Raw genomic sequence first — 12,229 nt, 5'->3', positions numbered from 1 at the left:
TTGAAAACAAGACTGGCACAGAATACTTTCAGATTCCATAAGTGGTCTTGCTACTATACATTGTAAAAAACACCTGAGCAAGAATTGAACTAATTACACTGATGGTGGAAAGCCCCAGTGGATCTTAGAATCTTCTAGAAAGAAGAGTTGCAACAAGTAGCAAGTATGGGCTGCTAAAAACGAAACTGCGGTGTGGGGGGGTGTACGTATAGAGTACATGGTAGTATGCCCCATGCTGAAAGCTTAGGATTTTTTTTCAAAGCACGGCACGTTTCTATTGTTTTATGGCAAGAACCTGAAAATTGTATTTTCAGATTTTTATTAAGAGCCAAAAAGTTAAATATTCTAAATTGAAGACATCTACTCAGTTAAGAAAAGAATGCACTAAGCTATGCTCCTCAAATTTCTTGGATACAGTCAAGACTCGCGGCTGTGTCTCTAGGTGAGTACTTGAGGTTTCCTACCGACATGCCCTGTCATCTCTGCTCCTTCATTTTCATAACAGCCATAAAAACAAGGAATTTAAAATCAAGTTTGGTAAAGAAATTATTGGTGTATTTCTAATAAAAATTGGAATAATAATTATTGAAAGTTATGGACTGAAAATTCACTTTACCAATATTCTAATAGTTTCTACTGGCATTTTCAATATTTCAAAATGTATCCTCATTCACAATGAGAATTTGTCACTTGTGAGACTTGTAATAATATTTATATTTGGGCAGGAATATGGGGTTTTTCTAAGATAATACTTAGAACACATAGATTAGTTTTGAATATTTAAAAAGAAATCAAAGGTTATAGCTAGTTCATAAATTTTAATGTAATGTATGTTAACATACTTTTAAAAATATGCTCCTGACTTCTAAAATACTACAGTTGTAACTTATATTCAAGTTTGTGTGTATGTTAATTTCCATTAAACCTACATATTTTTGAGCTCTGCCTTTTCAAAGGTTAAAATTTCTCCTATCCTTTCAAATTTTTTGTTATTCATTTTCACTAGAACCCTTATATAAAGTATGGGGAGTACATATGCAGGGGCTGCATTCAAAAGAAAATAGCAAAAAATCATCACCAGAAAAATGAAATTTGAAATAGCTTTGAAAGTGCTTTACACAACCCTTTTATTTATTTGTGGTAAAAGCCTCATGAGTGCACATGTAATTAAAATATTTAGAAAAACATTCAGTTTGTTTAGGTGAAGCATACATTGTTTGTGCTGCAAGTTAATGAAAATTATGGTTTTAAAGAGCATGTGTCATTGTTTTTGTTTTTTATACAACAGATACTTCTAGTTTTTTGCTTTTTAATAGAACAAGGTGATGTGTACTTTCTTTTGGGAGGCCATGTTTTATAACATTGTAACATCTTTCGTAGTAGTAATTTGAAAATATTTAAGTGATTTTAATAAAACAGTCTTCACATAGTCAATATAGGTTTCTAAAATAGACCATAGTCTTAATTTAAGATAATTGATCCACTGAAAGTTTTCATTGGGACAAAGAGTAAAATTTCACATGCATCTAAAACCACAAAATTGCTTATTTTTCACATAGAGTCACCTCCAAACCTGCTTAGGGAGATGAGCCTCTTGCAAAATGGAAGGAAAAAGAAAACAGTTAAATAAAATAAACACGAGTGCCATTTTTGCTGCAGATTTCACACAAAAGGAACACAAAGCTACTGTTGACAGTGTCTTTTAAACAGCTGAATGCCATCGGCAGAGCTTGAAGATTTGAAAATATATATTTACACCAAATGTATTTATAAAAATCCATTCTGAGGTTTGTGAGAAATAAGTTCAATCTCCTTTCTGCCCCAAAGTATGCATGGTATATATGCTAACTTACTGAATTCATCCTTCATGCAATTCCAGTTTATTAAAGAGGTTAAAAATTTATAAAACTCTGATGGGATATGGTTTTAATGCTTCATCACACTACCCATCATTTGCTTTTCAATCTAGATCACAATGATCTTTCCTACTTCCCTGCAATCACCTACCTGCACAGCTAATATTTTGTGAATGCTCTCCTGAGAGTCTGTCTGGAACTTGGCCAGCCTCATCTGGCTGTGGAGGACCACCAGTTTCAAGTATTGCTGCCACACCTTCTCTACCCTTCTTTGCAGCTGACAGAGCTAGGGGGAAGAGGGAGGGGGAAAAAAACACAAGTCAGAGCAGGGGAGGAAATTAATGGCAGTGTTCAAGAAGAATGATGGAGGGAAATATAGAAAGCAGTCAATAGCCCATTCCGCACTGTACGGACCTGACAGGAATTTCACAGTCTCTTGATTTTTCAGTCCACTCATGTGCATTCATCAGAAACCAGTCACATCTGGCCGCCAGGATGGGGGGTTAATTTTCTCTAAATGCCTCAGCAGTTTTGTTCTAGCTGAGGCAAACTCTGTGACTGCAAAGCTGATGAGTAAAATATTTCTACTTCACCCAGTTTAACTCAAAACCGATAGCCTCGGGACATATTGAACCTTTCTTTTTTTTTTAAAAAAAAAAAAAGTCCTCTGAAGCTGTTTTGAATGGCACATCAGGTCAAGCCAAAGTTTAAAAATGCAACTTTAAGACTTTGATGGACACCATTGCTTCTTTTTTTCCTCATAAAGCTTACCATTGCTTGGCAATGTGTGCTTTAGAGCATGACAAAACTAAAGAGAATTAACTTAGCCATCAACCGCTGAGGGAGAACAATAACAGGGAAGAAATTTCCAGCTAGAACTCCCTATTAATCTGCCTCCCTCTGACTATGTGACATGGAAACATCTCACTGCACCACAGTGCAGGGGACGCAGCACTCCCCAGTGACACGTCTAGTACTGAACCTACGCAGAAAAGGGAAGACGTCTCCTGTGGGACATTCCATACCTTTTAGAAGTTTAATGTAAAACCAAGCCAACAAAAAAGCACAGAAGTTTAATCAATGTGATATACCTTTGTCCTTCAACAATGAAGCATAGTGACATCATCCAGAAATGTTATACTTAGATTATTTTCAAAGAAGTTAATTTCATAAAAATTAATGGTAAAATCTACATTAAAATATTTATACATAATATAATCTGTCACTGAAACCTTGTTTGGATTATGAGAATGTGGATAATGGTGTTTGCTGATTTCTTTAGTGTGTTTTGAACAATAATAAACACTCAAAATTTCACTTCAAACATTTCTTCATAACAGAATAAAACATGTCACAAAAATATAGTATTTTATGTTCTTTTATTGATCTGGGTACTGGTTTCATGTAAGGATCCCTTGAAAAACTTCACCAAACAATTCATGTACCTTGTTCACTTTTCTATATGCGTATTTTAATAAAACAGTTTCCTTACAAATAAGAATTTTTAAAAGTTACCCAGTATTGCATGTGAATTCTTTGTCATCATTATCTTCACTATGCATTGTAATAAGCAACACATAGACATTATGTGTTGAAAAATAAAGCCTCTATTCTTGGTTAATTAGTTAACTTAGGAAGAAAATATAACTTCATAAACTATAGATATTCAGCTTATTCAATGCTGAAATGCATTACCTGGAATTAGTTTATGGGCATTTCAGATAATTTAGGCCATTGAATTGAAGAGGAACATCACTTTTTGAAGAGATATTTTTGGCAATATTAATTTTATTTCTATAATGTAACATATAAATAAAAATTTTAATAGTTTAATATGATATTAAAATATTTTTCTGCCAACTCTGACAGCCAAGGAGGGGAGGGTGTGATTTATCTTAATACCCTTATTAAGATGTGAGGACACTTTAGTCTATGTATTATACCATTATTACAAAAGGTAATAAGAGAGAGGAGTTTTAGAGGAATACCTTAGAGTGAAGGAAATTTTCTTTCAAGTGGGAGATGTTCAACAAGTGGAAGGTATGACAAAGGGCAGCTCATCAACGGAAGCACACTGAATGGTAATGTTTTCCACGTTCGCAACTTAAATGAGGAGAAGCAGCTGTACACAGTAAGTCTCATTTATGCAGTTTTCTGCACTGTAGTTTGAGGTAGCCAAAAAGGCCTTAAATTGGTCCATACACAAGTGTTATCTGCAGCTATTCAAGTAGCAAAGTTCCTCATATCAACTATGAAAGAGTAGTATCTCAAAAAAAGAGATTTTAGGGGAAATCTATAGCCAACAGGCCTCTGGAGCAAGAACCAGGAAAGGAAAAAAACAGATGAAGGAATTTTGAGGAGAAAAGAAACCGCATCCAATACAAGTCACATATACACACATATATATGCATATTAAAAACAAAAAGGATAAACAGTAATATATAGAAAAAAGATTTAAGATTCCAGAAAGATAGTTGAGAAAGACATCATAGAATGATGATGACTATTTTAAGAAAGTGCTTATGGTAGAAGCCCAATAATAAGATGTCAGCAGTGATCACTCAGTAAATATTTACTGACATTAATTCAATAAAATGAACTCAGAATATTTTAATGGCAGAAATGAAGAGGTGAATAAGACTTTTGGGAAACCACTAATTGGTGGGAGAAGAGAAAAATAAACCAAGTAATGGAAAAACACACACAAATATAGACCCCTTAGGTGATGGCAGAAATTAAGTTGGAAAAACCAAAGGAACTGGAATGTTTTGATCTCTTCAATCTCAAGTAGCCCAGTATTTTGGGGATGAAACACTCCAATGATTGCATTCCTGAAATGTAATCATTTGTTCTTAAAATGATTGCATTCCTCCCCTCTGATACAGAATTTAGAGAAGGTGAGGAGAGATGAGGGAGAAGTGGTAGAGAAATCAAAAAGGACAGTGAGAGACCCAAACACACGGGATGGATTTGCCATGTACTTAGAAATAAGAATGGAGTTTAGAGCCATTAACATAAATCGGGAAGCTGCTTAGCCCTAAACTGGTATTGCAAGAATTTTGGAAGAGAATGGATATATTCTTATTGAACTAAGAAGGAGCATATTACAGCAGTTAAAGAGTCATTTTAGAAAAAGATCCTCAATTTCATTGCCCTCAATTTTGTTTTATGAAAGAGAAAGTGAAGATATTCAGCTTTATCAGGAAAGCTGAATCAGGAAACAGCTGGTTTATACTCCAAGGCATTTACAATGGTAAAAAGGTGCCCTGGCTGGGTAGCTCAGTAGGTTAGAGCATTGTCCTTATACACAAAGGTTGTAGGTTTGATGCCTGGTCAGGGCACATACAAGAATCAACCAATGATTGCATAAATGGGTGGAACAATGAATCTCTCTCTGTCTCTGTCTCTCTCACTCATCAAACAAATAAATAAATAAATAATTTAATAAAATGGTGAAAAAGAATGGGAAGAGTTTTCTGACACTGGTTTCTGACCAGTTTGAATTTGTAGTAGACTTGCTAAGCCTGACTTTAGTACTACTTTCGGAGTTGTTTGCTGAAGGAAGCCCGAAGATGGAATTCACTGATACTTCTTGAGAGATAATGATCACTGTGTACCTATTCATGAAGAGAAAAATATCAACCAGTGCCCATTATGATGTGGCCTAGTGAGATATAGAGAGCTGGCAATCTTGTGTTAATGGGAGCGTTGCATACAATGCACATTTGTGAATGTATACAGTAAATGTTTACACATTTGGTAAAAATACATTCTGTAAATTTGATTAGGCTCTCATGACATTTGTTAATATTTTAAAGCTTAATACTGTTTGACAGTAAAACAGAGTAAATTAATGTTGTGACATTAAAAAATGATTCTGTACTTGAACAATGATTGAAATAAAAAAAAAGCACCTTTTAAAAAAAAAAAAGAAAGGGGAAAATAAGACACACAAAAAAAATAAAAAATGATTCTCCATTTCCTACTTTGAAACACTGAATGGTATGGATTTTGTTTTAATCCAAGTTATTTTGTTTCCCTATATAAATTCATGACAATTGCAAACTCCTGTATATCACACAAATCTGGATTTAATACTAAATGTTATAATGCATATACTATGACACAAAAAGCCCTAATTATATAAATTTAAATTCATATTATTTTGTTGCTGTTATGCATGCAAAAATTGAAAGAATAAAATAACACTATTTGATATTCCTATTATAGGTTTTAAAAACATTAGGGTTTACACATAAACAAATTAACACCAAAATATTGCCTTACATCTCTTCCATGTTTTCAGCATTAAAAGTAGAAATTTGAAAGCCACGCCTTTTTTAGGCATTCTCCATGGGCTGGTTGAAGCAGACAGTTTTCTGGCTTGCATTAAGGACATAAGAATAAAGTGTACTCTATATATCCCAAAGAAGACAGGACACATTGTAGAAAAATGGGGGGAATAGAGTTGAAGTACATATTTTATTTACTGTGTCTTAGAAAAAAAGTGTTCATAGGTGTCATTTTAAAAATAGGTCCTCAATTCATTTGATATCCCTTCCTTTCGGAAGTGAAGCAGTCTTGTCCCTTTGAGTGTAGCCTGGACTTGGTGACTCTGTTGTAAAGAACAGAAGGTAGCAGAAGGGGTAGAATGCCACTTTCCAAACACACTCTCACACACATAATGGTATCTTCTCTCCAGGGGTTTTCTCTCTCTCTCTAATTCTTTCGGATCATTTGAGCTGGAAGAAGCCAGCTCCCATCTTGTGTGAACAGCTCTGTGGAAAGACCCACATGGTGATGAACTGAAGCTTTTTTTGGCCAACGGCTCTGTGAATCATCTCAAGAGCAGATTCTCCAGCTTCTTCAAATGACAGCCACCCTGACCAGCACTAAATTGCAACCTTGTGGGAGACCCTAAGCCAAAACCACCCAGCTAAGCAGCTCCTGATTCTTTACCCTGGGAAAGTTTGTGAGAAAATAAATATTTGTTGGTTTAAGCTGCTTAAGTTTGGGGCAAGTTTTGCAGGGATAGTTAACAGTAGATTATTAACTATCTTCCTTTCTTCTCTCTTTGCCTAGCAAGGAAATAATTTACCTTCCATTTTCTGTACTGGAAAGTAAAAGTGCTCTCCTAACTCACTTTTTTAAAGACTGAAACTAGAAATGATTTATTCATAATACAAGGGTGATTAATAATAACTTAGATGAAATACAGTTTGTACCATCTTGGGGCTCATTATTTTCATTGAAGACAGTAAATAAGAACTGTAATTTAATAATTCCAGAAATTTAAAAATGGTTCATTCTCAACAAATCATTTCATGTAACATATCAATATTTTAAAGAAAAGAGTACCATCCCCCAAAAGTTGATGTGACTCAATGCTGGACAAAAACAATCAATACTGAAAAATTATCTAGGAATAGGAACAGAAGAAAATTTCTTTAATCTGGTAAAGGGTGGAAATAAAAAACTCTCCATAAGTATTTTATTAAAGTAGAGACACTTAGAAACATTCCCATGAATTCCTGGAAAAATAAAGTAAGGATGTCAGAAATCAATACCTCTATTTAAAATTTTACTGTAGATACTGGCCAAAACAATAAGGAAATAAAAGAAAAAATATAGGTATAAAAGTTAGAAAGAATGCCTACACAGAAAACTCAAGAGGCTCTACAATTTGACAATAGGAGATGATGAGAGTGTAGGAGCTTATTTTGCCTACAAGATCAACATTAAAATTTATTTATTTTTCAAATATAAAAATGACTTGCTTGTATAAGATTTTTGTTATGTATCAACTCAGTGTGATGTTACCTATAATAAAAGAACTATCTAAAATGTTAAGAATTTACATCAATATGAAAATAATTACCACTTCCAGTGGCTTCATAAATTGTCTAAGAATTTTGGTATTCCACCAATCAGTTCACATAATTAATATAGTTGTTGAGTAGTAACTGTATAACTTATTTTATACTAAATTGAAGATAGACCTACACGTATATAGATTTTCATGAGAATTTTAACTTGCTGGAATTAGGGGAGGATTGGGGGTAATTCCATTTGGAAAAGCATAGGATATGTAAACTGATTAATAGAGCTTTGGAGACAGTTTCTTTATAATCCCTCAAATTAGTCTTTAGATTATAATTAATTTTATGATTTAAATTTTCTAACTACATTATCAAATCAGAAGATCAAATATCTAATTAGAATAATGGCAGTAACATTTTTACATTAGCCATGTTTATATATCATAAAGATGCTTTGCTAAGTCAAAGTTTTAAAAAGCAGCAATAGAGCTCAGGTATTAAAAATAGATCTAAATAAACAGACATTTTTGTAATATTATACACACATTGTGTGTTACTGTGTTAAAACAATAGTAGACTGATGTTTCTAAAAATCCTTATTGTCTCTGTGCAGGAGAAAACATAAATATCACTGCAAATATCCGTTAGATAAAATTAAATCACTTTTAGAGACATATGGTGGCAAAAATTAACTCCCCAAAGCACATAATTTAACTGGGTTTTGCTATTTAAGAACCCTGGAAGAAAGGAAAGAGAACATCTCAAGGAAATGAGAAGTGTCCTTATAATGAATTTCTGCTTATAAGAATCAGACATAATAACAGCCTTTTTAATTAAAATACAAATGCCATATGTATAGTTATTTGAAAATGAACTATAAATTGCTTTGCCAGAAAACAAAGACCAGTCATTACTAAAAACACAGAAGTCCCTTATAGTACAAGGTGATACCAATTGAAGTACTGAATGGTTGTGGGCAACACTTAAAATTCTTTGTGTATGCATAACGATTAGTCCATCACTGGACTAATCAAAATATACAACTCCTGAAGAACTGACCATATGAAATATATTTTAAAACAATATTTCATTTATATTATGCTTTTTTGGAGGAAGAATATCTTTGTAAAAACTGGGTAGTAGTTTAAAAAAACACAGACTACTTCTGCATACAACATGGAAAATCTGTTAGATACAGTATCCAAACAGGAAATTAACAGAATCATGGCATTAAACAACCTTATTGAACATAAAATGTAAGAAAAATATGAGAAGTGTGGCACATTCCAAATTCTGGAAGGAAAAATCACTCTCCAGTATACCAGGGTGAGAATTGGGGGTGGGTATATGGCGGTGACAATGTGTGACAATCGTTAGAAGTTACATACAGGATTTCTGAAGGAAGTACCTTGTATACGCATGAATTAATTAATCGCAGGTATCTGAAAATTTGAAAGTTCATCTGCTGTGACTGCTAGTGAGCCTAGAATTGCATAGGTGAGAAGCATGCTTCCTAAGAGTAGAAATATCATGAAGAATTTTTACTTTGGGAGAAAAACCAAAGCAGTTCAGATAATCTGCTTGTATTTCCTAGCTACAAACATAATCCAATTGTCCAACTGTAGAAGCAGCTCTAAAACAATCACATGTAATTGACAGAGAAAAAACAAGCTGCATTCTGCAGATTGTCACATGTACTAAGATCATATTTAAAGCTCTGACAAAAGATGACAAAGGCCACTTGTAAAAAATCAGTATTTTCCTATAAAAATATACTTTAGATAGAAGATAGGTGATAGAAACACACATAGAATTACTCATTTGCACTAGAATATTAAAATAATGATAATTTCTGACCTGTTTGCTCTCTGGTTTCACACACTGAAAGCATGCTGCCTTTCTCTATTTCTGACAGATAAATAAAACTAAGTGCAGATATGTGCATGCGATTTTAATTCAAACGAGTGATGTGAAGTGCAGCTCACAAGGCAAATAGCTTAAGCCTTATCAGTTCTGTTTATTGTAATAAGCCAAACAATGGCAATTACAAACTACTCCACAGACTTTTCGCACTGCAGGAATGACAGATATACAAAATCCAGTTAATACTGATCTTTTTATAGTACTCAGCTCCCAAGATACACATGAACAATATACAAATCTCAAATTCATTCCATGGACTAGTATTAAAGATCACATAGCTCATTTCTAGAAATGTCCTTTGTCAACTGCTTAGACATACTTCAAAAAATAGAACTCACATGCATTCCCAAATCTGGGGCTGGACTTTAAAGAAATTAATAAAGAACTGCTCTCTTCTCTGATTATATAAAGAATAAAACACTTTAATTTTTTAAATTTTGACCTCTCTTAATATATAAAAACTCTGATGGCACGAGAGAAAGAAAGCTGATCCATAACAGACATGTATAATTCTTGTAGTGAATAGTTAAAGGTTAAGACTATCCTTTACATGAATATGCAAATATATTTCTTTTGTATATAACACATTACTATGACTTGTAACAGACAGTAACTAACCCAATATTTTACACATTTAATAGTAGTAATAAGCTGCAAAACTCACAGACATTTTTGTTTCATAGATATCTACTTCTTAAATAAAATTACTTCATTCTAATGGATATTTCATTTCAAGAATTAAAAAATAATAGTTTAGGTATTTTGTTTACTTAAAGTACTAAATTTTACACACAAATAACATGAACTGTTCAAAAACAAATAAATGAATGCAAGTATATTTTTAATTGTAAAATTATAGTTAAAGTCTAAAGTGGCAATAAATACATACCTGGCAATAATCACTTTAAACGTTAATGGCTTAAATGCTCCAATCATAAGTCCTAAGGTAGCTAAATGGATGAGAAAACAAGACCCATATACACATATTTGCTGTTTCCAAGAGACCCACTATAGAATGAAAGATACATACACTAAAAGTAAAGGGATGAAAAAGATATTTCATGCATATGGAAGGAAAAATATCTGACAAAATAGATTTTAAAACAAAGGCTATAGTAGGAGACAAAGAAGAACACTAAATAATAATAAAGGGAGCAAATCCAACAAGAGGACATAACCTTTGTAAACATTTATGCACCCGACATAGGAGCACCTAAATATGTAAAGCAAATGTTAAAGGACATAAAGAGATAGATTGACAATAATACAGTCTTAGCAGGAAATTTTAACACCCCATTGACATCAATGAATAGATCTTCTAGACAGAAAATCAACAAGGAGATGGTAACTTTAAATGACACACTAGATCAGATGGATTTAATTGATGTCTTCAGATCATTTTATTCCAAAGCAGAATAATATACACTCTTTTCAAGTAGACATGAAATATTTTCAAGGATAGACTACATATGAGGACACAAAGCAAGTCTCAATAAATTCAAGAAGATTGAAATCATACCAAACATCTTTTCTGACCACAAGAGCATGAAACTAGAAATCATTCACAAGAAAAAAACTGAAAATCACAAAAGACATGTAGGCTAAATACAGTGTTACTAAACAATGAATGGTCCAACAATGAAGTCAAAGACATCAAAAGGTACCTTGAAAAAACTGAAAATGAGAACACAACAACCCAAAATCTATGGGACTCAGTGAAAGCAGTCCCTTATAAAAGGGAAATTCACAGACACAGATATATATTTACACTCAGATATTTTTTCTCAACTGATAATTGTGCCCTACATTTTTATAGTATATTGTAGAAGAGAAATACTGCATCACTCCCATTACATCATTAATACTTGACATTTCTAGCTAGAACATAGGGTAGCTACTACTATTCAGTCACAAAGCTGGCCTTTACTGAGAAAGTGCTTTGTTTCAGAGTCCAGGCCCCTGATCCAGTGGCTCAAGGATCCAATGGGCCAGCTGGTTGCTGTCTTAAATTTGGCTCAGACATATATATGAGATAAATAAGATTTTTATGTGGATAGATAAATGTAGAATATGAATGGAAAGCAGATGAAAGGATCTCAGAGAAGGAATACCTGATGACTTCTGCACAAGATGGGATGATTCAGGCTGGAAATGACATGAGTCAAGTTTAGTGTAAGTTAGCCAAATAAAACAAGTGTCAGGTGGGGCAATTGCCCAAGACTCCTGAACTGGTATGAGAATCTTGAAGAAAAAGAGCATTCTTAGATATTGAGATTAAATTAGAAAAAATAGTTCAATTAACTGGAAACATACATGAACTAAATACTTGTATGGAACTAAAGCAATAAGAAAGTCAACAAATGTATCAACCTTTGAGAAATTTCAACACAGCCATCTGTTTTGGCAAATCAAATTAAAATAATGAATATTAATAGGCTTAACAAATGATCTAGCAAATATATATATACATATGTGTGTGTGTTTGTGTATACACATGTTCTTGAGAACAAAGCAATGAAATTAAAAGTAAAATAAAATTTTCTATATAGCTTTTGAAGTTTATTAGTATAATTTCTTGTGTAGCCATTTTATTTATTTGTTTGTTTGTTTTTATTGTTATTCAAGTACAGT

General features: G+C 33.0%; 1 protein-coding gene across 1 annotated transcript in view; it reads right to left on the bottom strand.

Annotated features, from left to right (window-relative positions):
- The window catches only part of CCDC178 (coiled-coil domain containing 178), a 288,569-nt gene that overhangs the window by 22,749 nt on the left and 253,591 nt on the right, over nt 1-12,229 (bottom strand). Inside the window, exon 20 of the mRNA XM_036009438.1 lies at nt 2,008-2,142. Coding sequence (XP_035865331.1) covers nt 2,008-2,142 — 135 coding nt within the window. The remainder of the gene's footprint in view (nt 1-2,007; nt 2,143-12,229) is intronic.

The sequence above is a fragment of the Phyllostomus discolor genome, chromosome 9 (genome assembly GCF_004126475.2).
Source record: "Phyllostomus discolor isolate MPI-MPIP mPhyDis1 chromosome 9, mPhyDis1.pri.v3, whole genome shotgun sequence".
Taxonomy (NCBI): Eukaryota; Metazoa; Chordata; class Mammalia; order Chiroptera; family Phyllostomidae; genus Phyllostomus; species Phyllostomus discolor.
This window is presented reverse-complemented; position numbering and strand designations above follow the sequence as displayed.